The sequence below is a fragment of the Drosophila willistoni genome (assembly GCF_018902025.1).
Source record: "Drosophila willistoni isolate 14030-0811.24 chromosome XL unlocalized genomic scaffold, UCI_dwil_1.1 Seg141, whole genome shotgun sequence".
NCBI lineage: Eukaryota > Metazoa > Arthropoda > Insecta > Diptera > Drosophilidae > Drosophila > Drosophila willistoni.
In genome coordinates, this window is record NW_025814052.1 from 4,549,825 (window position 1) to 4,577,618 (window position 27,794).

Sequence of the window (27,794 nt, forward strand, 5' to 3'; positions counted from 1 at the left end):
TAAAGATCGAATCAGGCTGGCAACCCTCATAGGACATGATTATTCTGGCAGCTTCATTTTTGAAGACACCGTTATGTTGCAAAAGAAGCGACTGGAAAAGAGAAGAGTGGCGGCAATTCCATATTCAGGCATTTTTTGGAGACCAAAAGGGCGGCAATTCCAATAAATGTTTTGTATTCAGCAACATCTTGATTCCTATAAATAGAACAGTTCATTGCCAAGTCAAGGCCAAGTCTAGTCTGAGACGCCAAATAATTAACGAAACTCTCAAGATGACCGCCAGTGCAATACGTAGCATGAACGATTTCTACAAGCGCGTGGAGGCTGCAGATGACAAGCTAATTGTCTTGGATTTCTATGCCACTTGGTGTGGTCCCTGCAAAGATATGGAAGGAACTGTCAAGAGCTTGGCCCGTCAATATGCCTCCAAAGTGGTGTTCATCAAGGTCAATGTTGACAAATTTGATGAACTAACTGAGAAATATAGTGTAAGAAGTATGCCCACATTTGTTTTCCTAAAAGGAACACGCCGTGTCTTTAGTTTTTCTGGAGCCGATGATGATAAGCTCATCAAGACAGTGAGCAAATTGGCCAAATAGAAGTGAAACAATCCAAATAACAAAAGGCGCGGAGGCGCAGGCGTCCCAGTTAAATGACTTTTTTTTTATAATGTTTATGAATGTGTCCTGTGAACAGTTTATTTTTGTGACCAAGTCCATAGTTCTTAAGTAATTTTATATACATATGAACATCTGTGATGCCTTGTCGCCCTATAAATGACTGAACCCTACATAAATAATATAAGACAATAAACAAAATTACATTTATAACGCACAATAGTTATCAAATTCGACTTTCTTTATTGGATTATCATGCATAGAAACTCTAAATTTAATCATTCCTCTTTCAGACAGCTCAAATTGGACTAACAGAAACGATTAAATACTTACATCATATATGTACATATATGTATGTAAGATGAGATAGTGAAGATACATATTGTCCATATTCTCCGCCAGTTTCTTCACAGTTTCGTATTTAGGAAATGAGCATTAGAATAGGATAAAACATTGATTTTCAACCATTCTCCAGGTAAAATCCGATAATCCCTGAATAAAACCAATCAATAAAACAAATGCCATTTACAATATCCATTTATACATTACAAATTTTTATTGAACATCTAACCTATGGAAATAACGCGCAAAACAATTATTTGTTTCAGATCTATATTACTAAATACAGACAGCTCTAAAAGCACATGACGAATTTGAAATTCATAAAAAAAAATGTTAAATGCATTTTATAACAAAACGAAGGATTTCCTTTTACAGTTAAGATTTGGTTTTTTCTCGTCTTTTTTTTTTTTGTTCGATCATCTCGAAATGAATTGTGTTGATTGAGACCATATATATCGCCATCCTTATGACTATTAAAGATGGTGATTATACATACTTGTATATTTATATATATATATATATACTTATATATTTTAAAATTTATATAAGTTGGTAGGTAGTATGTGCTATTTGTTTGTTTTATCTCTGTATGTTTGTTTGTTTATATGGCCACCATTAATATTGTTATCATTGTTCCGTAATATCAATATAATATGATTTGAATTTGCAATCACAAATTATAAGTCGATGCTGATGCAGATAGTAATGATGACTAGCCCATGTTGCTGCCCAGAATAGTATGTGTGTGTGTGTGATGAATGTGTGTTACATAAATATAAAAGTTTCTTTGACTAGCGCATTTGTCGTTGAGGTCCCCGATCATAAAACAGCAGATAGGCTGGCACACTGAGCACCTCATCAATGGATACCTCGCGCACAACAGTGTCCGATGTGTAGAACCAACTAAGTAAAAGATTACGGATAAACAAATAATTAGTGGCGAGATATAGCTTATTAAAAGGATACTTACCGATGAGCATTCCGTAGGGATCCACGACGATAGGTTACAAAATGTCCACTATTGGCCTCGCCAGAATGGACCACAACCGCCAGAAGGCGATAAAGATTCTTTGGGAACATAGTGCCGAAGCCTTCGCCACTAGCACCGGCAATGCCATTGTTCATGGGAAAACTGGATGAGTACAGAGACATTGTAGATCCCCAGGGTGTACCAGCCTGTAGGTAATATATAAAGTGGCGAGTTAAAGATTAAATTCAAATTAATTTAACCAAAAACAAACAAATTACCTGGCTATTGAGATGCGGCTGAACAAAGCTATATGGAGCCATTGAAAGGCTCTCCGGAAAGTGAACATAATCTTGACGCTTGCACACCTGACCAGTGGGTAGCCAAACGGTACGAGCTATGTGTATGCAGAGACAAGCCGGAAGCTTTGCGAACGTCACAGATTTCGTGTGTGTTGTGGTCTCATTACAGGTATCGCATTTCACATCGCTCAAATCCTCCGATGTAATATATTCGCTAAGAAGGTGTCCCAGACTCAGACCTGTGCGCCGCTGTGGCGGCAAATTCAGGGTGATGCTATCGAACTTGTCATAGCGCACTGTCGACTTGGAGTTGCAGCCATTACAGACAATCTGTGCACCCATGGCCCCCTGGAAAGGATGAGCCACCTGGCTTGGCATCATATTGGACCAAATGGAGACGCGACCGGGACCACGATTGAGACGTTCAAGCGAACGACACGAACTGGAGACACGTCGATTGAGACCCTCACTGATTTCTTGGGCTTGAGGCAAGCGTGGTCGTGACAATCGTTCCGCACCCAATATAGGGGAAGCCGCCACTGGTTCATGGAGATCCATGGGAAAGCCAAATGGATGTGCGGAACCAGGTGTAATAGCATCAAGTAGAGATCCCAAACGATCGGGGGCTTCTCGTTCACAGACCGAAGCAGGCGAGTCGGGAGTGTGAGCTTCGGAGCGGACTAAACGATTAAGACTGGTCGCCTCGTCATATTCCATGTTAAGAAAGTCTGATAACATGGCACTAGAAGGACGATTTGGTTGATCTCCAATACGTTGTCCAATATTTGTGCCTGAATTAGCACCAACAACTGTTGCTGCTCCAGTGGCAGAACCAATACAAATGCTATCCACGTCGTCAGCCGATGCCAGGGCATCGGACAAGCATCCCACCGGTTGGGGCCGAGTGGCCTCCTCTTCAAGTGATGAGAGCAAAATGTGAAATAGCTCATGAGCATCGTGCTCTTCCTGTGGTATGACCCAGCCTAGGGCATTCAGGGCACGAAGCACAGCTCCCGGGGAGTGAGGATCGCCGCGCAAGGTGGCGTGTGTCCCATTGACCACCTCCAGGGTATTCAACATGCTAGTTATTAAGCTCTTTCGATCCGGAGAAGCTCCATTGTACAATTGTAGCCAAGCTATAAACTGTGGGCAGGCGGCCAGAGCCTGAAGCAGAGTATTTAGAAAGCAAGTACGTCCAAAATTGTGCAGACCAGCAATCTGACCACGCCGCTGACGCAAACGAGAGCCTGTGTGTGTTTAGAACAATTACGTATGTCATTTATATGTACATTTTTTTCCGTCTGCCTCTTTCCCCTTCTTCTTCTTCAATTACCTGATGGACCCCAGAAGACAAATGCTCCAACTACGGCAGCGACTGTCACACCAGCAGCCATCAATATCTTCTCACTCTCCATTACGTTGCAGGGACAGGGGCGCGGACACGCCTCTACAGCATTCGGGGTTTACCTAGATAAATTGTGAATGTATATTGTAATTAAAAGGTTTATGGTTTATTTTGGTTTGATCCAAGAGGAAAGTATGTGTGTGTAACCGTGTTCTACTTTGTATAAAATATATGTACATACTTGTGACCGTTCCAAAATAAAAAATGGATATATATATGTATATATATCTAATAACAACTAACGTTTAATTTGGTCACACTGGCATAGGTTGCTTAATTTTTTGCCTACAGATGTTACTGGCACAGCCACCTGACCGATTGGCGCCACTGTGGTAAATAATTTTTTACTTTAACTCGTGTAGATAAAATATTGACATATGTATGTATGAATGTTGATACTTGAATGAATGTCAATGACCGACCGTAATTTCAGAATTCTAGCAGATTAAAGTCGGTTGATTTTGTTTAATGCGTTGGATTTCTGCTACAAAAACTCTTATCGTTCTAACTTCTGCCAGACGAGGAGGTAAAGCATTTGCCACAACCAATATCAACATGGGAGACAAGATTCCAACGCCATATGAATCAGGAAGCAATTCCGTGGTCTTTGTCACCACACCGACCAAGGATGCCGCACGAAAACTGGCCCGGTGCATTACCGAACACAAGCTGGCCGCTTGTGTGAACATCATACCTCAGATCGAGTCCATTTATGTGTGGGAAGGCAAAGTCAATGAGGACAGCGAGTATCTAATGATGATCAAGACCCGCACAGAGCGTATTGATGAGCTGAGCAAATACGTTTCCGAGAATCATCCATACAGCGTTGCTGAAGTTATCTCTTTACCAATTGAAAATGGAAATTTGCCCTATTTAAATTGGATTCGTGAAACGGTGCCTGAGAAGCCAGTGCCCAAGTAAATGTGATTCGATTGCTGTGTATAATAAAATAATTAAACTTTATACTGTATTCAAATTTCTTGCATTCCGTTGCCCATTTGGGAATAGTGAAATTTTACACGCGTAGATAATATACACTTCAGGTGTGACCAAACTTTCCTCTTGGGTGGATTTTGTGTTTTTTTTTTTTTTGGTTTTGGTTTTGTGGAGGTGGATAAGAAGTATAAAGAGGATTGGAAACCGGTGGCATAACTAGCATCATGTCCGATGATGATGCAGGTGTGCATAGGCTGGAGGGTACACAGGATCAGGAGGTTCGTGGTGGCCTGGTGATAAAAAAGATCAAAACCAGCCCTGGAACAAAAGGCAAAGGAGGCTTTTCTCCCTTACCATCTCTGTTGGGATTGGATAAGCTAGCTGCCAAACGGCGGGCTGAGAAGGAGCGGAACGAACGTTTAATTTCATTTAAGGACAATGAGTATGATGATGCCGGAGCAGCTACACCTACCACATCGTCTGGAGCAGGTGCCGCGGAGGGTATCAGTGAGTTTGCTTTTAAGAAGCCTGACACAAAGAGTTTCGAGAAACTAAGCCGACAGCTACGAGAGCACAAGGTAGAGACACCTTCACACACCGGCGGAGTTTCCGAGAAGGCGAGGGAGCGACTGCGTGAGCATATAAAGCGCGACAGGGAGAGAGGCAAACAATCTCACAACGCAGTATCATCTAGCGGCTCTTCTTCGGAAAGTCGCAGTTGGGATCGAGATCGCGATAGAAGAAGAGATCGTGATAGAACGCGTGACCGTGACCGTGATAGGCAGCGGCGTCATCGCGATGCAGATCGGGAGGAACGTGATCGTGACCGGGACCGTGATCGGTCTCGGCATCGTAGCCATGATCGTGATAGAGATCGCTCCTTGTCAGTTCGCAGCGTTCATACACCTAGAGAGCCGGGTACTCCCGGTGGAAGTGGTGGCGGCATAACCAACAGCAGTTGGGATGACGACGAAACTGAGGATGGTCAACGCAAATCTGACTGGGATATGCCCACGCCACGGCGTCACGGCGGCGGCAGCGATTGGTCAGTAAGGAGCAGCAGCCGATACAGCAACAGGAGTCGCCGGCACAATGCCGATGACAGTGCCCGACCCACGCCCGCTCATCGCTACAATCAATGGGCCCACGATCGAAAGCGTACGGGAGCTACACCTTGGAACGAAGGCGATGACGTCGAGTCCCGTGATCTTTGGGAAGAGGAACAGCGCCGTCTCGATCGCGAGTGGTACAACATCGATCAGGGCTATGACGATGAGAACAATCCATTTTCAGGATCCAATTCCGATTATTTCCGCAAACGTGAAGAACAAATCGAACAGAAGCGTACAAAGCGTATTAGCGCTCAGCAACGGCAGAATAATCGAGACAATGAGCTATGGGAAAGGAATCGAATGCTTACCTCCGGTGTGGTCACCTCGATTAACGTAACGGACGACTTTGATGAGGAGGCTCTGGAAAGGGTACATTTGCTGGTGCATCATATTATTCCCCCCTTTCTGGATGGCCGCATTGTATTCACCAAGCAGCCGGAACCAATGGTGCCCGTCAAAGATCCCACCTCTGACATGGCCCTGTTGGCCAGAAAGGGCAGCGCTTTGGTGCGCACCTATCGGGAGCAGAAAGAACGACGTAAGGCTCAAAAGAAGCACTGGGAACTGGGTGGCACCAAACTGGGTAACATTATGGGCGTGCAAAGGCCTCAAGATGATGAAGATGCCCGCTTTGACAAGGACAAAGACACTGCCGACTATCGCAAGGATCAAAAATTTGCCGATCACATGCGAGATCAGGACTCTAGTGGCAAAAGCGAGTTCTCCCGCAAGAAAACCATTTCCGAGCAGCGTCGCTTTCTCCCCGTATTCGCATCTCGCCAGGAATTGCTCAATGTCATCAGAGAGAACTCCGTTATCATTATTGTAGGTGAAACGGGTAGCGGCAAAACGACACAATTGACCCAATATCTACACGAAGATGGCTACAGTAAACGTGGAATGATTGGTTGCACACAGCCGCGTCGTGTTGCCGCCATGTCCGTGGCGAAACGTGTCTCTGACGAAATGGACACACAACTGGGTGAGAGATATTCCTTCTTCGTTCATATAAATCCCATATGCCATTCCTAATCCATGTTATTTTATTGCCTTCAGGCGAGGATGTCGGCTATGCCATACGTTTTGAGGACTGCACTTCGGAGCGCACGGTTATTAAGTATATGACCGATGGTATCTTGTTGCGTGAAAGTCTTCGTGATCCTGACTTGGATAGCTATGCGGCCATCATTATGGATGAAGCTCACGAAAGATCTCTGTCAACTGATGTGCTCTTTGGTCTACTACGCGAGGTGAGTCAACATAATTTGCAACCCTATCTCTCCCTCTCTCTCTCTCTCTTTATATATAAAAAATTTATGTTTATTTATTCTTCTGCTCAAATAGTTTTCTGTTAATTCCAAAATTGCCTTCTTCAAAATTTGGGTTTTGTTTACTTAAAATTGGTAGTTGCAGTTCAAAAGTTAAACAGAAGTAGATCTTGGTAACGATAACTTCTCTTAAGGAGGTTTTTCTTATCTGTTTTATGATTTCAATTGTTACCCCAATATAGAGGGAAGGATACATAAAGATATATATGTACATAGATCGAATAGAAAGTGCAGACTATAGGTAAACATTTTAAAAAACCTTTTCTCTAATTATAATTAATACATATATGTATGTAGGTCTAAAAACATGTATAGTTTGCCCATATGTTTTGGATCCATGTCCAGGGTTAATAAGTTGACGTTATTTACTTCTGGGTACACCTAAGTGTTCTTGTTTCTATCAAAAACGAGCGAAATAGCGTATCAATATTAAAGAATTTGATTTGCTAATACCAAAATACCAATTTTTGCTTGAATTTTTAAATAAGATTGCCTTTTGGCAAAAATAAAACAACTTAACTAATGCTTTCTGAAAAAGAATTCCAAATTTTATGCGACAGAATCGGTATTGCAGTATTCGAAATTATTCGAAATATTTAAATACTTTAGGAATATTAAAAATCAGGAATATCTCACTAGGATTGTACTTAGGATCAGGATAACGATCTTTAGCTGCGGTGTCCATTTAAAATTCTTGGTTTACCTTTGTTTTCATCACATTAATCTTTTGTTATTGATCATATTACATTATTAGTTGTTGCTTGATTAAAGTATTCCTTATGCCTCGCCACGTTTCTAATCAAAATCCCCAACTTTATGTTTGTTTTTAAAAGAAAACAAAAGACTTTGTTAATTTTTTGTTGTGGTAAACATTTAATAATAAGTAATATCAATATAAAGCATTTTACAAACGATTTTCATGTTTTTTAAATTTAACATTGCCAAAAGTTGTATATATATCATCTTGATATCGATTAAGTATAATAAATACATATAATATATAATACATATATATATATATATATATATATATGGGTTTATGTATATGCTTATATTATAAATTGCTTACGAATACTAAAAAAACAAAAGTCATTATATATATAGGTATATGTATATATGTATGTATATCGTGGGGCTTATAATATGTAACTTTATTGGTTATGTGTGGGTGTGTGATTTGTATGTTCGTGTATGTGTGTGAGTGTGTGTGTGTGTGTGTGTGTGTGCAGGGGTTTGAGTCCTTTCCATGCATTGATTTTAAGCACCACGCGACAAGCATAAAAAATATGCACTTATCAATTGTCCGGTTTTAATTTTCTTTTTTTATAAATCTATTTTCTATCATTATCTCTCTGTATATATGTATGTATACGTGTAGAGAACTTAAATTTACATACATATAGATGTGACATTAAATGTTTTGCCTTTTTTTTTTCTGTAATTTTTTATTTTTTCTTGATTCTTTATTTTATATAGTCTATATATGTGTGTATATATCGTAATTAATTTGGGGCCTTAGTTGGAATACCTTTGCAGAGGTTGGGCAGAAGGGTTTTGGGTTCATATCAATTATTTAAGTCGATCTAGAGATCTGTCTTTAAGTCCTTTTAAATAAAAACAAAATAACTTTTTATAGATGTGTGTGTGTGTGTGTGTGTGTGTGTGTGTAGATTGTAAATTTTCGATGAATAATTTAGCTGCCTATGTCCAATATAATATTAACAAATTGTTGTTTGTTTAATATATACTAAGACTGCATTTCCTTTGGATCGGACTACTCTAATATACTTTTAATGGTCATAATTCGTATTGTCTATAGCCAAAAAGGTAACTGCAAAGGGTTTATTATAAATCCGAGAATAGCTTCAGTACTCTCAATGTATTCTTATAATGAAAAAACAAAAAAAAAACTCGGTTGGATATCTATGTATATGTACGTATTTTAATAATAATTTTATGAAACAAAAAAAAAAAAAAAAATAAACAAACAAATAGTAAATAAGTCTTTTTAAATTTCAGAGTGTGTGTGTCTGTCTCTCTCTCTCTCTGTGTGTGTGTGTGTGTGTGTGTATCTCTCTCCTTCTATCACTCTCCGTCATGTAATAGCAAATACAATAGTATTTATATAGATATATGTCTAATTCTATATATTTATTATGATATCATATTAATATATTGTAAATTTAGTTAAATTGACGGAGATGTGTACAGGTCTGTGTGTGTGTGTGTGTGTGTGTGTATGAAAGTGTATGTCTTTGAGTGTGTGGGTTTTCTACCAAATGAATTGCTGCTCATCTGATCTGGTATCACTTAGTGGCACTTAATTTATACCATATAGATAGAAGATGTATGAATGTTTTTTTTTTGTTTTTTTTTTTTTGGTTTTCCTCTTAAAAATTGGGCCAAAAACAACAGTGACAACAAATTGAAGAGTTATATAAATAAAACAATGAACAATGGCAATAGATAGATAGATAGTTAGGAAAAACGTTTTATCTTAGTTACTTGGAGTGGGAATAGCTTTTTTGTCTATTATTTAGAACCAGCAACATGCCCGCATTCATGCCAACGCTGCCCCATTTCACGCACTCCGATATCTGTAAGATAGATTTACTTGTGAAAAGAACAAAAAAAAAAAAAAACAACAAAACAACATAACAGAAACGGAATATAGATACATATGTACATATATCTCGAAATTTTGCAAAATGATAGAGACAGCGCAATAGGAAATATTTTAGAATTAAACTAAAAACAACCAAGAAAAAAAAAAAGAAAACAACAATATGACCAACAACAACAATAACGAAAACGAAACAACAAAAAAAGTTAATACGAAATGATGGAGAAATTATAATAATGTGAAATTTTTGGCTTAAAAAATAATGACAAAAAGAGGAGAGCAGAGGGAAAATATTGTGGAGGAGGAGAAGGAAAGGCTTAATTAATGTAGTAGAAGCAAGAGGAGTGGCAGTAGTTTATTTAGAGGTGATAATGTGCAATTTGTTTCGAAATTTTCCAAATTGTATATAGATGGCAATAGAGAAATATGATAAAAAAGTAATTCTCTCCCTCTCTCTGTCTCTGTGTCTTTTTCTCTCTCTTTCTCTCACACACTCTCTTTATCTCCATTTTTTTGTAGTAGCCTAACTTTGATTTTTGATTTGATTTGTTTTTTGTTAGACAGTTGGTCAGACTTGATCACATGATAAGAACTCAATATACATAGAATGAAGTTTCTTTCAATATGAAAAAATAATACAAAAATTTATAAGAATTAAGAGAGATCTAGGGACAGAGATTGGTTAAGTTAGGAGGAAAGGAAGAATTAAAATTCAAAATTTCGAAATATGATGAAATGCATTTCAATGTATGTATTAACTTTTCACTGTTGTTTCTGTTTTTTGGTTCTTCTTTTTTTTTTTAGCATTTTTTGTTTTGTTAAATTTAGCATATGTATTCAATTTGATTGCACAGATTCAGTCGGGAGATACAATCACAATATAATTTTTTAAACAATGTGTGTGTGTGTGTGTGTGTGTAGTTGGTGCTATACTTAAACATATTAATGCATGTGGAGGCGAAAGGAATTGATAAATGTTGATATTTCTTTTACACATACATACAATTTATATGTATACAAAATGTTTGTATGTGTATGTATATGAGGTGTGTGTGTGTGTGTGTGGGCGTTTGTGTATGTTGATTAAATCAATTAATCAAATGCAGCAGCACATGATTCGCACTCGTCGTTACCTGTCGCTTGCGAACATCCTGCTGACGACTACCATAACGACACCAATATACAAAATGCTTATTATTATTCCAAAGACTCTGTTTGGCCTTTCTCGCCAGGGATATCTGTAACAATCAAAAGCAAACAAAAAAAAAAGAAGAGCAATAAATAATACAGACATTTAATTCAATTATCCTTCATTCTCACCTGATTGCGTATATCCTTTTCGTTGTGTGGCATTTTTTCCTTGTCGGCAAAATTATTGATACGCAATTCCCATCCATGGCTCCATATATCGGCCAGTGACATTTTAATCAATTTGTATGTGCCATTTTCTCGTATTTTCACAGAAAATATCTCAATGGTATCGGGTTTTGGTTTGTTGTCTAAAATTGAACCAACAATAACACAAATTGGAAGAACAAATCAATTAATAGTTGTATCAATTTGAGGCAATTATTTATAGACAACAGGTGGCTTGGCTTTCCTTTTCTCAATGTTATATACAAGCTATAGCTTGTATGTATTTCAATTTATGCAGTTTAAAAGCATATAGAGTATGTTTTTATGTATATCATTCAGTTCACATATTGCTAAACAATATGCCAAAAAGAAAAATTCAATATTAAATAGTATTAGCACAAGAAAAAAGCGAATTCTGATTTGGTGCATTAGAGTTCTTTTTGAAGGATAAACGTGAAATCCATAAATAAAATTATGTCCTTAGATCTTTAGTAAAGTTTTGTTGTGTTCACAAGGAGGAGCATTGCAATCAGAGCATTAATTATTGTTTTTTTTTTTTTGTATTCAATCTGGATAATCCGATAATATCCAAATTTAAAATAAGAATGAGTTTTTTCTACTTTAGAAAACCATTGGATTTCGTATAAAGTGGTATAAAACTCAATCTGATTAATATGATAGTCCAATCCAATCCCAGATCTTTCTTGGAATCTCTTGTATTGGAAAAATCAGGTACTGTTTTTTGAGAACTATAAAAATAAATCAATTTTAAAGAGATTTTGAACTTAAGTAAATTGTATAAAATCCATTAATTTCTAGGCAAAATTGTTATCATCCAACATTTTTGAAATAATGGCAGTTTTGTTAGTAGAAAAAAAAAAAATAAACTCACTTTTTGTCAGACAAAACTCTTATCCGAATAAACGGATAATTGGAATCTGAAATATATAGTATATAAATATATATATATATATGTATATATTTCCGTTGCATATTAAGAAAATTCAAAATAAAAAAGCTTAACTTAATTTGCTTTGCAAAAAGAGAGTCCGTACAATTATGGAGCTGACTGTAGATGTCACTGTTTTTAGCTTTCGATTGCCTCAATTTACGTTTTGTTTTTATTACATTACATTTTATTTCAAATTTAATAAAGTAAAGGGAAGTGAGCAAATGTGTAGATTTTTTTTTTTAATTTTTGTTATTTAAATTGTTTTTTACACCTTATGCCAGCAATTAAATAATCGTTTTGCGCTGATAATGTGTATATAAAGGGCGTGGGAAATTGACCAAGACTATGTGTACATACACTAAATACATACATACATATATGTACATATACATATATACATACATACATATATATTTTAAGTAGTATAAAAGTGCATTTACAGTGAACTCATCATTATCATAAATTACATTCTCAGTCTCAGTCTCGGCTCACAGATTGATTGCGGATGATGATGATAATCTTGTCATTGTCTGTGGTTTGGGTTAATGAACGGAATGTCACCTGGTTTTTATGGGGAGGAGGGCGGAAAAGGCATATTTCAATTGTTTGCATAATATCAAAAAAAAAAAAAAGGGATAAGTATATTTAAAATGATTGCTTATCGCTTCACAAGTGCAATGAAAAAAAACATGATGTGAAATGTTGTACGTGACATTGTGCGAAAAATTTCAAATATCTTTTTTTAAGCACGCATGCGCATAGCTTGACACTAACTACATACATACATATGTACATTTGTATCTACAATGTACTTGTCCAGGATAAAAAAAACAGAGCAAACTGCAATCCAATTGGATTATTGATTGGAAACGCTATCTCTCTTTTTGTTATAGAAGAATTGCAATTGGAATTGGCTTATCATACGGGACTAGCTGTGTTTGTGTGGGTGGGTGGGTGTTTGTGTGTGTATGTGCCAATTGGATGAACACACATATATGCATGTGTGTGAGTGTGTGTGCATGTCTGTAATATTTGCTGCACGTGTGGTGGGTTATTAGCCGCCGCACGAGATGTTGGTGCCGCCGCCTCTCTCTCTCTTTCTATCTCTCTCAATGTGGTGAATATGCAAACAAAAATAATACAACTTGTTACATTTTAACCGCACACCCACCACACCCAACACAAACACACACACACACCCACAAAATGTCGCACCTCTTCTATATGTTTTGTTTTTTCATATTCCCTGATCCACAAAACATTTGTGATAATTTTAACTAGAGGTGTAGAAACAAAGGGAAACAAAATAACAAATCAGACGTGCCGTTATTTTTATACCCTTACAAAAGTTTTTGCTATACTCTTTTTCCCCACCTACAGTTAACAGAATGAGACAAATTTTCTATGAAAAAGTAATTTAATGCATAAGTAATTTTTTCCATAAGTTTTCATGACAGATTATGATATAGTCAACTGTTTTTGATCAAATACTTTACATCGTTTACTATTAAACTGTCAGACTTTTAATTTGATTGCAATTACTTGACAAAGAAACATTTTATTATACATACATACATACATACATATGTACATACATATGTATGTATAAAAAAAATCAATTTTCGATCGATCGTTATTATGATATGTACAGTTTAGTTTTAGTAATCCAATTTCATCACTTTAATTGTGGACTTTAAAAAGGTGTTCGAAATATTGTTATATCAGCTTGTTTTGTAGTGCTGATCAAGATTAAATATGTATACTTTTGACTTAAAATGAGTATACCCTTCTTAGTGTTAGTGCAAAGGGTATAGAGAAAAATATTCAATTGCAATTTAAGTTCATACAATATCTTATCAATGATGTATTTATGATATTTGATGCGTTATATACATAGATATTAATTATAAGTTTTACAAGATTTGTGAGCTCTTGTTTGCCTAAGTCAGGCAAATCCTTGCCACTAATATGGCCCAAATGCCAGTTAGTATAATTTTTGTTTGAGCTTATGCGCACGCACAAAATTACTGTGGAATGTTCTAGCAGCTGTCGGCGCAGCATTGTGAATGGTGGTCGGTGGTCGTGCTTATGTACTCGTAGTCGTCGTCGTCGCACCGCACCGCATCGCATGTATGTATGTATTTGTGTAAATGTATGTGTGTATTTCGGTCTGGAGTCAACGTCAACGTCAACTCTGGGCTGCGCGGGTTGCCCGCTTGCTGCTCTGCGCAGTTGACAATGTTTCTTGTTGTTGTTGCTTTTTCGATTAGATAAAAGAATTATGCCCTTGTACGTACATATACAAATGTATGTATATGAATGTACATTTATTTGTTGTTGTTTATTGAATGACATTTTGAAATTCCACTACACACACTATACTCTACATTTATTGACCAAAACCCGTGAGATTAGCCTACTCTGACGTCTCTCTCTCACTTCAAGTTTGATTAATCATCAAAAGTGAACAATGAAATTGCCTACTTCGATATACTTAAAGATTATGATTGATAGAGGGTGCGGAAGAAAGGGATGTGTGATGGGAATGGGGATGTGTGGGAGGAAAATATATAAATCAAACAAAAATTTCTCATTTTCTACTCACCTTTGGCCACTTTGCACAGGACAATGCCATACCATGACGCCACAGGCGTTTCATTTTCATCCTGCGTTTCCAAAAAACTGATGCTAGTGCTGCCATTGCGGGGTATCACTAATGTTAATGGAGCTTGTTGGACTGCTGCCGATGCCGATGACACTGGACAAGGACAATCAATTTCCAAATCCAAAGAGTCGGCATCACTTGCCGCGGCTGCGGCAGCTGCTGCGGCAGCAGTGGCAGCCGCTGCTGCAGCACTACTACGTACTTCGACAATAAATCCACATTCGACAACCGCACAAAAGATGCGTTGTTCCTCTGCCTTGAACCATTTCGATTCACGGAGCTTTTGAACAGCCACACTGCTACCGAATGTGGTACTGACAACTCCTCCCGCACCTCCAACACCTCCGCCACCGGCTTTGTGGTGGGGTTGGTGGTGGTGGTGGTATTGCTGCAACTGTGGTGGCCAATTGGAGGTGGGCGAACTGGGTGCCGACTGTGAGTATCCGCCACCGGCGGCAATAGCTGATGCTGATGGAGGAGTCGCTGGTGTGGCTTGACTATTGTGACCCTGCAAGGGCCACCATTTTAGGGAGCTAACAAAACTGTTGGACCGATTCATGGCGGTGGGCGTGGGCGCCCTAAACTTTCACTTGCAAATGCACTTTTCCGCGCGAGATTTTCGTTTGCCGTTGTGTGTTGCTGTTGATTTTGCTTTTATCGTTGCCGTTGCCGTTGTCTTTGCCCGTTGCACACAACTTGCACTCTGCTTTGTGGTGTAATTTTGATTCTTTGTTTTGCTTTGATATTCGCACACTATTTGGTGTTAGGCCTGATTTTTTTGGGAACTGTGCTACGAAATTGAAAACTGTGCTAGCCGATTTTCGGTACTGTGCTACGCGAAAACAAAAACTGTGCTAGCCTGTTTTTTGGAACTGTGCTACGAGTTTTGAGTCCGCTAACAGAATTCCAATTTTTCTGTTTATTAACATTTACCGTGAGCTGTTAACTAACATTACGTTTTTGAGACTGCTAAATAAATCCATTAGTATTGGCAGAGTTTTAGAAACGCTTTAATTTGAGTCTAAGCAAAACGCAAGGACTATATTATTATTTTTTTTTTTTTGCTTCAGCAACATTGGCACTTGACGCCCGCTTCAAAGTCAGATTGAATCTGATTATTTTAGTTTCGCGTTTGCCCGTTAACAGTTTGGACAGGCAATTTACATTCGAGTCTGTTATGGAAAGCTCATTCGTGAGTCTGTTAATAACATAGCCAAAGCCGGTTTGTTCGCTGCTTCGAGTTCTTTTTTCGTTCTTAATTTAACAGCCCTGGTAAATGATAAACTTTGAGTTACACATTCCTTTAGAACTGCACATTGGGCCAGAAATAATAGCAAATTAAATTGAAAATATATAATTCTGGATTTGCATATTAAAATTGATCATAAAACATTTTTATTCCATAAACTAATTAATTGTTATCTAATAAATCTTTTATCTATGGTTCTTAATGGACATTCACGTTAGTGGCTTAATTGCTAATTTAATGGTATTCAAATATTGATGTTTATATGCTTAATTAAGTCAGATTTATACATTCAATTGTACATTTATGGGTATCAGTATGTCCGTACGTGAATAGCGAACTAAAACATGTAATCGCTCTCAAAGTGAATGAGATACATATTTGCGGTTTTTGAATGTATTCATACAGATTATAGGCGTCTCTCCACTTTTTCTTGTAAATACTTACATATATATATAAGTAAATCGTATTGCTTTATTGTTGATACTTCATTTTTGTGCGATAAAAGCTTGGGTTTGATTCACATATGTGATGGACTAAATTGAAAACAAATTGTTTATCCATTTTCCATAATGATTGTGCTAATAAATAGCTATTGATGATCGATCACATGCGATGAATAAATCTGAATCTTTGTGTTTGTGTGTGTGGGTGTGGGTGCGCGTGTGCTTGTTTGTGTATCAATAATATAATATCCAAATGATTGTTGTAAAAGTTTGCTTACTTTGGCAAAGACGTAAACAATCTCCAATATCAAAAAATATATAGACTTTCATCATATTCAGCAAATTCTTAATCATCATGATCGTGATCATCATCTTCAGCTTTATACAGTTTTGTGTATACACAATGAATGACTTCAAATCGGGCAATCATACGATAAGTGTTTATAACTTGCTTGTATTTCAAGCTATCGTTAGCAAATCTTTTCCCGTTATTTTAAATCTGATATGCCTACCTCAAGTACAAATAATTATAATCGTTGTTCCCATTAAGAAAAACATATTCTAAGACGCCATAAATGTGAGGCGAACTTGAGCCTGGAAAAGATAAGCATTTTAATGCAATATTTACAAAAAAATAAATATATATAATAAGCGTATTGTAATATCGAATTCAAAAAATTAAAAAAAAAAACATTTAATCTTAATATTAAGTTATATTTTCCGATTGGAATACCGTTTTAACTTAAAAACATTAAAAATGGATAAAGTTAAACTTGATATTTGATATATCTTTATAACAATGCACATAACAAAAATCTTAGTAAACAAAAAAGAAAAAAAAATGCGTATACGTCACGCCCATATAAAAAGTATACGCCACGTATTACTAATGGGTGGTAAAAAAATAAAATCACTTTGTGATTAATACCAAGAATGGAAATTATTAAGATAATAAAAAGAAAGAACAGTCAACAGAAACTAATTATAGGGAAAACATAATTATAATGAAATATTAATGTATAAACAAATCTTTAATCCTAAAGATCAATTTATTGATCCAACTTTTAGGTATCTGTCGTTGTTGGCTGGCAAACACTTAGCCATAGAAAGTTGAAGGTTATTATCAAAGTTGTTTATTTTCCATATATGTATGTAAATGTGAAACTAGAAAAGAAAACAAAAAACTTTTCCTCCCTCAAGTGTGTAGGTGTGTGAGTGTGTGTGTGTGTGTGTGTGTGTGTGTGTGTGCAGTATAATGGAAAGTAATAGTAGTAGTAGTAACTACTGTTTTCTTTTTGGTGCAATATAAAGTGACCCATTAAATTGCATCAGCTTGAAACTGGGCCACGCAATGCAAAAAAAAAGTTAATTATCGTATATACTACGATTACATTTAATGCACATTTGTCTACATACATACAGAAACAACTTGGACATCCATGACCGGTTATTAAAACACTCTATTAAGCATAGATCGTATGAGCTATGAGGACAAATGATTCCGAATCGTCCTTGTGGACTCTATTTCCATCTATAGCGAGTATCGAAATACATACATATAGGAAAGGGCATTTTCAAATCGGTTTAATTTGTTGTATATGGTTTTTTATGGGTTTCATTTGGTTTCGAGTTTGTTTTTTTTTTCTTTTTACAGTCGTCGTTTTTGCTGTTGTTGTTGTTGTTGTTGTTGTTATTATTGTTGTTGTCGACGTCAGCTAAAAATAGCTTTTGCAAGTTTTTGTATTTGTTAAGTTTGTTGTTTGTTGTTGTTATTGTTGTTGTTGTTTTTTTCTCCATATCTATTTATAGTTTAACCTTGACTGAATACTAAACGCGAGAATGTGCTGAGAGAGTTACGGACTACAACAACAACAACAACAACAACAACAACTACTACTACAAAAAAAAACTTACACTGTAGGCCATAGTGCTCTTAGTCATAGTGAGATATTGATAAAAATTGATAAAAATTCCTCGGACTCTTAGGCTTTATTTAATTTAATATTTTATCATGTACATACATTCCTTAAATTGAATCATTTCATACTATTTGATTAAATGATTCTCACACAACAAGCTGTAAATATAGTTTCGAGATTAATGTGTTTAATGTTTGAAATAAATTTTATAAGACCTTAAAAAATTATTTATCCAATTGGCCTAAAGTTTTTTTTTTGCCAATAGACTTAATTCTATAAACATGCCAAAAATCAATCGATTCTAATTGCATACAATCCTTTAAGAACTGTTTTGAACATTTATTTACTTCCTGGAATAAGAACTTATGCATAGACTAAACTATAATAATGTGGACTTGGGTGTAATTTACTTAATTTGTATTGTAAGTTGTGTAATGCAATTAGCAATGCGGACCCGAGTTAAATGAATGAATGTTTAGGTCAGTGCCCAAAAGGCCAATAATTCACAATGTGCAGTTACACGCCAGATAGGCTAGAAGGGTAGCAAATAAGCCAGAAATACATAAATACATACCAACGGGTCTATATATTCCATATGTACATATATTTATGATATTAAATATTTCTTCTGTCGTCGGAGACAATGCCGAAAAATTTACGAGGTTAGATGGTCTATAATATATAGATACTTTGGATATATTGCGGCTAGGAGATGATCACGTATCACCCACCCACTCATATGCCTTTAAAAATGTTCTGTTAGTTAAATGTTCTGTCAACGTTGACAATGCGACAATAATTATTTGCTTATAACTTATGGCCAAGAATAAGGTATTGTTGTGGGTTGGCGCAACTGTTCAATGTTTGCTTCAGTTTTCTTATAATTAGTGGCTCTATCACTGTTTGTGTGTGTGTGTGTACCAGCACCAGTACCACCACCACCATCAAACCCCATTCATAGACAATCACTCGATAGCAGAATGCACGGCTTTTGTGGCCCAGTGGGTTGCATAAATTATGGCCAAGACTAGCTGTCGGCTGTGCTTAGACACTGAGCTCCAACGGTTGACAAATGGAATATATATCGTCGTAGCTATCTACTTATTTACATACATAGATACTATGTACACATACATACATGCATTTGTGTGAGTGCGAAAGAGTGTTTGGTTGAATGTGATGTATCTGAAACTCGTTTTGCTTTTGACTTTGCATTGTAAGTCCATTTGACTTAAAGTCTTCGCGCTTTGCGGCTTTTACCGGCAAATGCCATTGCTATCTGGTAATAACCGGACTTTGTGCTCGTGTCAGGTCTCAGTTCTTGGTTCTCTTGGCTCTGAATATAGCGATCATTTCCCGCATGCCGGTTGTTTGTTTGGTACCTAATCACAAAAATAGTTGAAACATTCTTCAAGTTTAGCGCCATAAATACAAAAAATCGTAAATGATATAAAGAAATTCGTATAGAGAATGGCAAGAATATTTATCGAACAATGACATTAACAATACAATATTAATCCAGTTGACTTCAGTTCAATACATCAGAAATTCATACTATATACATATGTATGTATGTAATTTACTGCTAGGTACATCAATCTTACATGGATATGTATTTATTTTTTTATGAAATACACACATACATACATGTACATGTATGTACATAGATATCTGTCATGTGCTACTGTATTCATTCTATTTTCAGATGCAGCCACTGTCTCTGTCTATGCCTCAGCCACTGCCGCAGTCGCAGTCGCAGCAGCAGCTATCTTATGACCGCAGAAAAAAAAAGCGAATCAAGAAAACAACAACAACAACAAAAATATGGAAGCAATTCAAAAAAGTAGGGGAGAGATAGAAAATATAATGAAAAATATACAAAATAATTTTCTTGGATAAATACGAAGAGTGTATAAATAGTTTGTCAGAGACTTATTGATTATAGTCTTGAGATTGGCAGCATATTGTAAAAAGGTAGCTAGCCAAGTCCTAGACAGGACTTAGCTCGGCTTTCGAAGAGCTTCTGCGGCTTCAAAAATGTCTCTTGAGCGGGACAGCTGTTGCCTCTCAGGATAAATGTAGAAAAACTCTAAGTAAGTTAAAACTCAACGTGAAAAAACTAGAAAAATCAAAGTTTCAGGTTTAGTTGTAATTCTCAACTAGTTTTAGCATTGAAAATGTGTTATGATCATTGAGCTTCTGGAGATTTTCGGAAAAGTTTTTGCTGGTTCTTGATTATGTTTTTCATATGAATATTAGCTTGAATATGTATAATCAATTTAGCTGTCACACCGTGCGTATACGTTATTGTTGAATAAATGATGGGTCGACTATAGGCCTTTGGGCAACTTTAAAGCTTACCCACGTCTTTGTCCATTGAAAGCTAAGTTCCTGTATCAAATGAATACGATAGACATGGTAAAAGAGTGAAAGATAGAGATAGAGAGAGAGAGAAATAAATGTGTAGTTGTAGTAGTTCTCTTTGCTGATCGCATCACATGGCGGAAGGACTTTATAACAGCTGTTGCAGAGTCTTTTTCAAAATGTACATACATGTTTATGCATGTATGTACATATGTATGTACATATGTATGTTTGTACTTATAATTTTATTTTTGTTTTTTGCCGGTTTTGCAGTAGACTGTGAGTGGGAGATGATTACAGAGAGAGAGAGAGAGAGAGAGAGAAAGAGCGCGCGCTAGAGAGGGAGAGAGAAGCTCAGTCTGTCTCAATTACTCTTGCTCTTTCCCCTGCCCCCTTTGTACAGTGTATTCACCTCAGTTGGGGCTATGCATGTGCTCCTACCCCTCTCTTGGTCGTCCCACTCGCACTCTCTCTCTCTCTCGGACTCTTTGCTCGCCTTCACTTTTGCATGTTGTTTTTGCTTATAACTCGTTTGCCATTGTTGTTTTGTCATTTCTTTTTGTCTTTGCCTTGCAAATATGCGGATAAAAACAAAATATGCAAAAAAAAAAAATAAAAAAATAAAAGAAGACGAAACAAAAAAATGCAAAACAACAATCTTCGCCATTGTTGTTATTGTTTGCTAAAATATTTCTTGAATTTTTTGTCTTATATTTTTGTCGTTTTGCATTCTTTTTTTTTTTTGTTTGCATTTTCTCATTTGTTTTTGTAGTTTTGCCAAAAATATATAAAAAAAAAAAAATAAATAAACACAAGAGAAACCAAAACAAAAATCAACGATAACTTATTTTTGTATTAATGCCACACCTCCAGAAATGAAATGTTTTTGCACAGTGGGTCTTACTCACTTCATTCCACAAAGAGCAATCGATTGAAGTATTTAGTGAAATGCTAGTTAATAAATAATGCGCCACGAACGATAATGTTAAAAATTTATTGGAGTATTAAAAATTTTGATTCATGAAATGCATATGTATGTACATACATATGTATGTGCAATTTCGTCTTTCTTATCATGTCGGCGCCCCTGTCTCAATTTATGTCGGGAAAAAACTTTTTTGAGGTTATAGTATCCTTCGATTTCTGTTCAATGACTTTGTTCGACTGAGAGTAAATGCACCACACACAGTTCATCAGTCTCGAATAATTCATACGAAACCGCCCACGCTTCATGCTGCATGCAAGCATCTACATACATATATACATATATATATAGATATAGATACATACATATATGTATGTCCGCTTTATTGAGGCAAGGGCAGGACAAATTGGAAAGCAAGAACTATATTATTTATCTGGGAAAATACATAATACTCCTCTATATAAGGTATATTAAAGAGGAAATATTTGTAGCGACTTGTGGAGGTTCCAATTTTCTCTTCTACGTCATTTTGCATTATTTATGCAAATATAACGTATACGCACAATGTGCCCATATATATTCGAATGATTATTATAACAATGTTAATGATTTCAAAAGTGAAAGTCATTTTAAACTCATAATATAAAAAAATCTTATATAATACAAGAATATTTAAATGAATATTCTATTAAAAGTATCGTCAATTTAATCAAAGACATCAACTAGGAAATAAAGACATGCTGTTTTCAAATACTTTAAAAATTGACTCTAGCTACATGAAATTAAGGAATATTTTGCTGTTAATTCGTATTTCTAAACCTCGCTAGAAAAGATAACATAATAGGTAGCTTGTTTTACCATTCAAAATAAATATCACTTTCGAAAATTGGTTAAAATTTGGCAAAGTTACAGATTTGCAAAGTAAAGAGTTGTTAAGAATTTTCGGAATTTGTTTAAATTACATTTTAGTCAGTTTCCAAGATCAGAATTCTTTGAATAGCTAGTCTGATAGAGCGGGCGTTTTTGCTAATCTTGCTAGATGCTAATCCGGAACTGGAATTTTCCATTCTATATACATACTTTGCCATTATTTGCCCATGGCCCATCTTAAAAAAGTCACCAGAAACTCTTACTCAGCATTCCCATCTCCTATCTAAAGAGTATTAGGTAAACGTATATAGATCCTTAGAAACATAACAACAGAAATGGCTAGATTGAGATGGCATCCATCAAAACCCAATTTAAACTGTTAAGAATCTGACTATCCAATACTACCTATCATTATCAATTGATTATTGATAGTAATTCTCTATTTTTAATGTGTGTGTAAGGGGAAGTGCTAGGTCAATTGATTTTTATTTAAAGAATGATTTATGATTTATTATTGTGTGTTTTATAACAACAACAATTTAATTTGTGTGCGAAAGTTATAAAATGCAGTGACTAAAGATCACAAGTTTAAACACATATCAGCTGATATTGGGTCTAATTCGCTTAAAGTCGTATAATACTAAATGGCAAGATTGCAGCCTATATACATACATGTATATAATAAGTATATACATATGTATATACGCCCTATATCTATACCAATCTTTATTCTGATAACGAATAAACCAGGCCACTTGAGTTGGAAATATTTGAATGCAATTTCTTCTAGATTGTTGTGACTAAAGAGTAATTAAATATAATATATACGTAAATACATTCAATGTATGTGTGTATGTGTGTGTGTGTGTGTGTGTGTGTGTGTGTGTGTGTGTGTGTGTGTGTGTGTGTGTGTGCGCGATTTGAATCAATATAGAACTATAGGAAAACCACTTCTTGGCCATCAAAAAAATAATTCAAAATGACAAACAGATACAATTTTTTCCTAGTTTTTTTGTTGTTATTGTTGTTGTTTTTGTTTTCATTCGGTTTTTAGGCACTTGGCCAACAATTTTGTAGATGATAGCAATGCCACAAATTTTAGTACTTATATAAATAGGCTATAAATATTTTAGTATTCAACTATATCTTTTAAATAAAAAACAGAATATATATAGATAAAACCATTGTCACACACACACACACACACACACACTATACTTTTAGACATATGATATTGATCCTGTCATCACTGTGAATGCCTTTTTGTTCAAATTTTGCTTAATGATCTTTTTGCACAATTTTCCTGATTAGGGCCAATCAATTATCATATGAGAACATAAGACAAAATGTTTCAATATTATTTCAATAATTTATGATATTTTGAAAGCTTTTTTTGTTAATTCTTTTTAGAGTTTTTTCTTTTGCCAAAAGTGTGAGAAGTTTGCATTGAACGAAAGGATAAAGTCTTTGACCATGTACAGATGAAATACGTCATTTTTGTTTTGTTGCTGTGTTTTGTAGCTCTATTGTCTCCTAAAAGAGAGAATTTCAGTACTAATTATAGGCTTATGTGTTTATCGAATTCATTAGAATCAATCACCAATATCATATATTATCAAAAGTGGGTCTAGGCCTGGTTGAACTGTATCGTCTAAGCGGCCCAAGAACTCGTTTTTTGAGACACAAAACAAAATTTTAGAATGTCCTGAGGATAAAAAAAAATCCCCAACAATTGATACGAGAAGTTATCAATTTATTCAAAACAAAGAAATTTTTCTTCATCTTATTGCGTACTTCAAGGGGCAAAGTTTTCCCATTTTTCAGCTCTATAATGTAGATTCGATAGTTAACATTAACTTAATTAAGACGAGTTTTATCCCAAATGGATCAATATAAAAGCTTTAATGTTCTTTTTTCCCCAACTACTTTTAGCGTTAAATATGTTGATATGCCCATTACAACTATGGATTCTTTAGCCTATGATTTAAAATCTTATAAACTCGTACTTTTTATTCACACCAAGTTGGTTCAAACTCTGTTTTGATATAATAGATAAAGGAAATAAGTCGTTATGCCGACTTGTGTATACACTGTACGAAGAGGAGATAACAAACTAGTTTATTTTCGAACCCATTGAATTTCGGATGCATATTTTAGGCGAATATATTTTTTAGTAGTGGGTTAAAAACTAATTGCTTTGTGTATCTCTTAAAATCTTACAGATTGTTGCACGACGTCATGATCTGAAATTGATTGTTACATCGGCTACCATGGACTCGACAAAGTTTGCAACGTTCTTTGGCAATGTACCGACATTTACTATACCGGGTCGTACGTTTCCGGTGGATGTGATGTTCAGTAAAAATGCATGCGAAGATTATGTTGAATCGGCAGTGAAGCAGGCCCTGCAAGTGCATTTGACTCCCAATGAGGGTGACATGCTTATCTTTATGCCCGGCCAGGAAGATATCGAAGTGACATGCGAGGTGCTTGAGGAACGTTTGGCCGAAATCGATAATGCCCCGGTATTAAGTATTTTGCCAATTTATTCGCAATTGCCATCCGATTTGCAGGCGAAAATCTTTCAAAAATCCGGCGACGGTGTACGCAAATGTGTGGTGGCTACCAATATAGCGGAGACTTCACTGACGGTCGATGGCATTATATATGTTATCGATTCTGGTTATTGTAAGCTTAAAGTCTATAATCCTCGCATCGGTATGGATGCCCTGCAGATTTATCCGATTTCGCAAGCGAATGCCAATCAGAGATCAGGTCGAGCTGGCCGAACAGGTCCTGGTCAGGCCTTTCGTTTGTACACACAACGTCAGTACAAGGATGAGCTGCTAGCCCTCACAGTACCAGAGATACAACGGACCAATTTGGCCAATACGGTTTTGCTATTGAAGTCACTGGGCGTTGTTGACCTTTTACATTTTCACTTTATGGATCCGCCACCGCAGGATAATATTCTGAATTCGCTTTATCAGCTGTGGATTTTGGGAGCCTTAGATCATACCGGTGGGTTGACCACATTGGGTCGCCAAATGGCTGAATTTCCATTAGATCCGCCGCAATGTCAAATGCTTATTGTCGCTTGTCAAATGGAATGTAGCAGCGAGGTGCTTATTATAGGTAAGTGCATATTCCTTTCTCCTAAGTTAATATTCTATTAATTTGGATGGATTTCCCTTTCTCTCTCTCTCTCTCTCTCTCTCTCTCTCTTGGCAGTTTCCATGTTGTCGGTGCCTTCAATTTTCTATCGACCCAAAGGACGTGAGGAGGAGGCTGATGGGGTCCGTGAAAAATTTCAAGTGCCCGAATCCGACCATTTAACCTACCTCAATGTTTATTTACAATGGAAGCAGAATAGGTAAGTAATCGTTTATAGTATTCTTTCTCCCAGGAACTGACTCCGCCTGCTTCCTTCAACAATAGTTACAGCTCCACTTGGTGCAACGAGCACTTTATACACATCAAAGCAATGCGCAAAGTTCGCGAAGTGCGCCAACAATTGAAGGACATTATGACACAGCAGAAGATGAATGTCAAATCCTGCGGCACCGATTGGGATATTGTACGAAAATGTATTTGCTCGGCCTACTTTTATCAGGCTGCTCGACTCAAGGGTATTGGCGAGTATGTTAATCTGCGTACAGGAATGCCTTGTCATCTGCATCCGACTTCCGCTCTCTTTGGCCTGGGCACCACACCCGACTATGTGGTCTATCATGAGTTGATCATGACGGCCAAAGAGTATATGCAATGTGCAACGGCTGTGGATGGCTATTGGCTGGCGGAATTGGGCCCCATGTTCTTTTCCGTCAAAGAGTCCGGTCGCAGTGGTCGGGGTAAGAAGAAGCAAGCCGCCGAACATCTTAAAGAGATGGAGGAGCAAATGTTACAGGCCGAGCAGGAAATGTTGGAGCGGAAACAGCAAGCAGCGCAACGGGAAGAACAATTGGCAGCCAAACAGGAGATTGCCACACCTGGCAATGCCACGCCCCGACGAACCCCGGCAAGGATTGGACTCTAAAGTGTTAACACAAAATAAAGAGTATACATACATATATTTTTTTTAGTACATTAAGAGTAACACATTCATAATATAAGATTGAAAATGTTGTTTTATATTCCCTCAATAAATATCATCTTATGTAAAGTGATGCCAATCAGTATCAAGAATATTGCCGGCAAATGGAAAGCGTGTGCTCCCCCATTGATTACACATTTGTCGTTATCCACAAGAGTGTAGTTATCGCTGCATCGACATTCGCCCCACATGCATCGCATGGAATTCGGTGTCTGAAGTTGAATCTCCTGATCCTGTTCCTTTTGCGTTTTCATGGCATGATTCTCCTGGCAATCGCTATCGTTGCGGCAGTAGGCACCAAAAAGTACAATGGGTCGACAAATAACATCCTTATTAGCAATTTCCTGGCTTTCTTCCTTAAGTTGTGCCGGCACTTGTCTTCTAGGATAATGCATAGCACGGCAAGCACAGCGATGGTCTTTTTCGTGACATTGTCCGGCGGCTCCTAGGGTTAACTGGCATGTTAGGTTATGGCTACAATTCTCACCGTAGGCAACACCCGCTATGCATTTGGTCATATTGCGATTGGGGACTTGATCAATGGAGCAGAGGCACTTTGAAATATTGGGCATACAGACAGACGCCCCGAATGTTTCGCAATCCGTGTTGTTTAAGCACTTGACATCTGTGAATGCAGCATAGATAGGTTTATATGAAACTCACATTGGAAAAAACTAGTTAAGTTTAGTTACCTATAACGGCTCGACAACGTTGTTGATGCGGCTCAAAGTTTGTCTTGCACAAGCAGCGGTTCTGATGGCAAACACTAAATGTCTCCGCCCTCTGGCATTGGGCATCCAATTCACAATGTCCATCCAATTCAACTTTCTCCGGCAGGCAGCGTCGTCGATCCACACTAGGTATATAGCCCTCGGCGCAGAAGCACTGCTTCTGCTGTTGTTCCATCTCGATGCATTCGGTATGCGGTTGCTTACAGGGACATGGCCCACCAACAATATTAGTCAGTTTCTGGGAATCTTCTATGGGATGGCAAGGCTCCTCTTCTTGAGTATCACGTGCTGTGCAAATGCAAACGGAATTTCGACATTTTCCACGTTCCAATTGTGAGCAATGGTCATCTGTGGAACAGGATAATTCCAGCAGTTCCATTGCCATGCCACAAGTTGCCATTAGTAGTAGCAAAGTTAAGTATTTAAGTCGTGCCATGTGCATTTCTTTTTTTCACGAAAAATTTTCAACCTCTTAAAACTTCAAATGCGGTTGCGCAACAGAATGCAATTTTCGTTAACCGTTAGAAAGCTTCTCATGTCGTCGTGACACGAGAACATTTCAAATTCATTCATCACTGGCAGTAAATTTTACTCG

At 36.8% G+C, this 27,794-nt stretch overlaps 6 protein-coding genes across 8 annotated transcripts; 3 read left to right on the top strand and 3 right to left on the bottom strand.

Moving 5' to 3' along the window:
- Window positions 1-196: 196 nt before the first annotated feature.
- LOC6648438 (thioredoxin-1) lies at window positions 197-839 on the top strand. The gene has a single exon (XM_002071317.4). The coding sequence runs from the start codon at window positions 273-275 to the stop codon at window positions 597-599; it is 327 nt and encodes a 108-aa protein (XP_002071353.1). The 5' UTR covers window positions 197-272; the 3' UTR covers window positions 600-839.
- A 302-nt stretch (window positions 840-1,141) lies between these two features.
- Window positions 1,142-3,848, bottom strand: LOC6648439 (ubiquitin carboxyl-terminal hydrolase 30 homolog). The gene is made up of 5 exons (XM_002071318.4): window positions 3,815-3,848; window positions 3,562-3,695; window positions 2,208-3,475; window positions 1,930-2,135; window positions 1,142-1,862 (listed from the first exon to the last, which is right to left on the bottom strand). The coding sequence occupies exons 2-5, from the start codon at window positions 3,641-3,643 to the stop codon at window positions 1,751-1,753; spliced, it is 1,668 nt and encodes a 555-aa protein (XP_002071354.1). The 5' UTR covers window positions 3,644-3,695; window positions 3,815-3,848; the 3' UTR covers window positions 1,142-1,750.
- A 185-nt stretch (window positions 3,849-4,033) lies between these two features.
- LOC6649343 (protein CutA homolog) lies at window positions 4,034-4,609 on the top strand. The gene has a single exon (XM_002071319.4). It carries the CDS (start codon window positions 4,102-4,104, stop codon window positions 4,552-4,554), a length of 453 nt encoding a protein of 150 aa, XP_002071355.2. The 5' UTR covers window positions 4,034-4,101; the 3' UTR covers window positions 4,555-4,609.
- A 97-nt stretch (window positions 4,610-4,706) lies between these two features.
- LOC6649344 (pre-mRNA-splicing factor ATP-dependent RNA helicase PRP16) lies at window positions 4,707-26,541 on the top strand. 2 transcript variants are annotated; one of them, XM_002071320.4, is made up of 5 exons: window positions 4,713-6,663; window positions 6,738-6,931; window positions 24,598-25,510; window positions 25,607-25,748; window positions 25,814-26,541. In XM_002071320.4, exons 1-5 carry the CDS (start codon window positions 4,794-4,796, stop codon window positions 26,409-26,411), a joined length of 3,717 nt encoding a protein of 1,238 aa, XP_002071356.1. In that variant the 5' UTR covers window positions 4,713-4,793; the 3' UTR covers window positions 26,412-26,541. The 2 variants fall into 2 exon arrangements, with proteins under 2 accessions (XP_023035365.1, XP_002071356.1); XM_023179597.2 differs by lacking the exons at window positions 24,598-25,510; window positions 25,607-25,748; window positions 25,814-26,541 and adding an exon at window positions 19,922-20,089 and having other exon boundaries at window positions 4,707-6,663.
- LOC6649345 lies at window positions 9,202-15,677 on the bottom strand. 2 transcript variants are annotated; one of them, XM_002071321.4, is made up of 4 exons: window positions 14,546-15,677; window positions 10,953-11,131; window positions 10,766-10,870; window positions 9,202-9,606 (listed from the first exon to the last, which is right to left on the bottom strand). In XM_002071321.4, exons 1-4 carry the CDS (start codon window positions 15,162-15,164, stop codon window positions 9,511-9,513), a joined length of 999 nt encoding a protein of 332 aa, XP_002071357.2. In that variant the 5' UTR covers window positions 15,165-15,677; the 3' UTR covers window positions 9,202-9,510. The 2 variants fall into 2 exon arrangements, with proteins under 2 accessions (XP_002071357.2, XP_023035366.1); XM_023179598.2 differs by having other exon boundaries at window positions 9,545-9,622; window positions 14,546-15,676.
- LOC6649346 (protein kinase C-binding protein NELL2) lies at window positions 26,416-27,714 on the bottom strand. Its single transcript, XM_002071322.4, has 2 exons — window positions 27,161-27,714; window positions 26,416-27,093 (listed from the first exon to the last, which is right to left on the bottom strand). The coding sequence occupies exons 1-2, from the start codon at window positions 27,639-27,641 to the stop codon at window positions 26,504-26,506; spliced, it is 1,071 nt and encodes a 356-aa protein (XP_002071358.2). The 5' UTR covers window positions 27,642-27,714; the 3' UTR covers window positions 26,416-26,503.
- Window positions 27,715-27,794: the final 80 nt, after the last annotated feature.

Coding starts and splice junctions, on each gene's coding strand:
- LOC6649346 (XM_002071322.4), bottom strand. CDS start 27,641: ATGCACATGGCACGACTTAAATACTTAACTTTGCTACTACTAATGGCA. Junction 27,094..27,160: donor ACGTTGTCGAGCCGTTATAG/GTAACTAAACTT, acceptor CTGCATTCACAG/ATGTCAAGTGCTTAAACAAC.
- LOC6648439 (XM_002071318.4), bottom strand. CDS start 3,643: ATGGAGAGTGAGAAGATATTGATGGCTGCTGGTGTGACAGTCGCTGCC. Junction 3,476..3,561: donor TGTCTTCTGGGGTCCATCAG/GTAATTGAAGAA, acceptor AAACACACACAG/GCTCTCGTTTGCGTCAGCGG. Junction 2,136..2,207: donor AGCCGCATCTCAATAGCCAG/GTAATTTGTTTG, acceptor TATTACCTACAG/GCTGGTACACCCTGGGGATC.
- LOC6649343 (XM_002071319.4), top strand. CDS start 4,102: ATGCGTTGGATTTCTGCTACAAAAACTCTTATCGTTCTAACTTCTGCC.
- LOC6649345 (XM_002071321.4), bottom strand. CDS start 15,164: ATGAATCGGTCCAACAGTTTTGTTAGCTCCCTAAAATGGTGGCCCTTG. Junction 11,132..14,545: donor CCTGTGCAAAGTGGCCAAAG/GTGAGTAGAAAA, acceptor GTTCAATTTTAG/ACAACAAACCAAAACCCGAT. Junction 10,871..10,952: donor AAAAGGATATACGCAATCAG/GTGAGAATGAAG, acceptor TGATTGTTACAG/ATATCCCTGGCGAGAAAGGC.
- LOC6649344 (XM_002071320.4), top strand. CDS start 4,794: ATGTCCGATGATGATGCAGGTGTGCATAGGCTGGAGGGTACACAGGAT. Junction 6,664..6,737: donor CGAAATGGACACACAACTGG/GTGAGAGATATT, acceptor TATTGCCTTCAG/GCGAGGATGTCGGCTATGCC. Junction 25,511..25,606: donor CAGCGAGGTGCTTATTATAG/GTAAGTGCATAT, acceptor CTCTCTTGGCAG/TTTCCATGTTGTCGGTGCCT.
- LOC6648438 (XM_002071317.4), top strand. CDS start 273: ATGACCGCCAGTGCAATACGTAGCATGAACGATTTCTACAAGCGCGTG.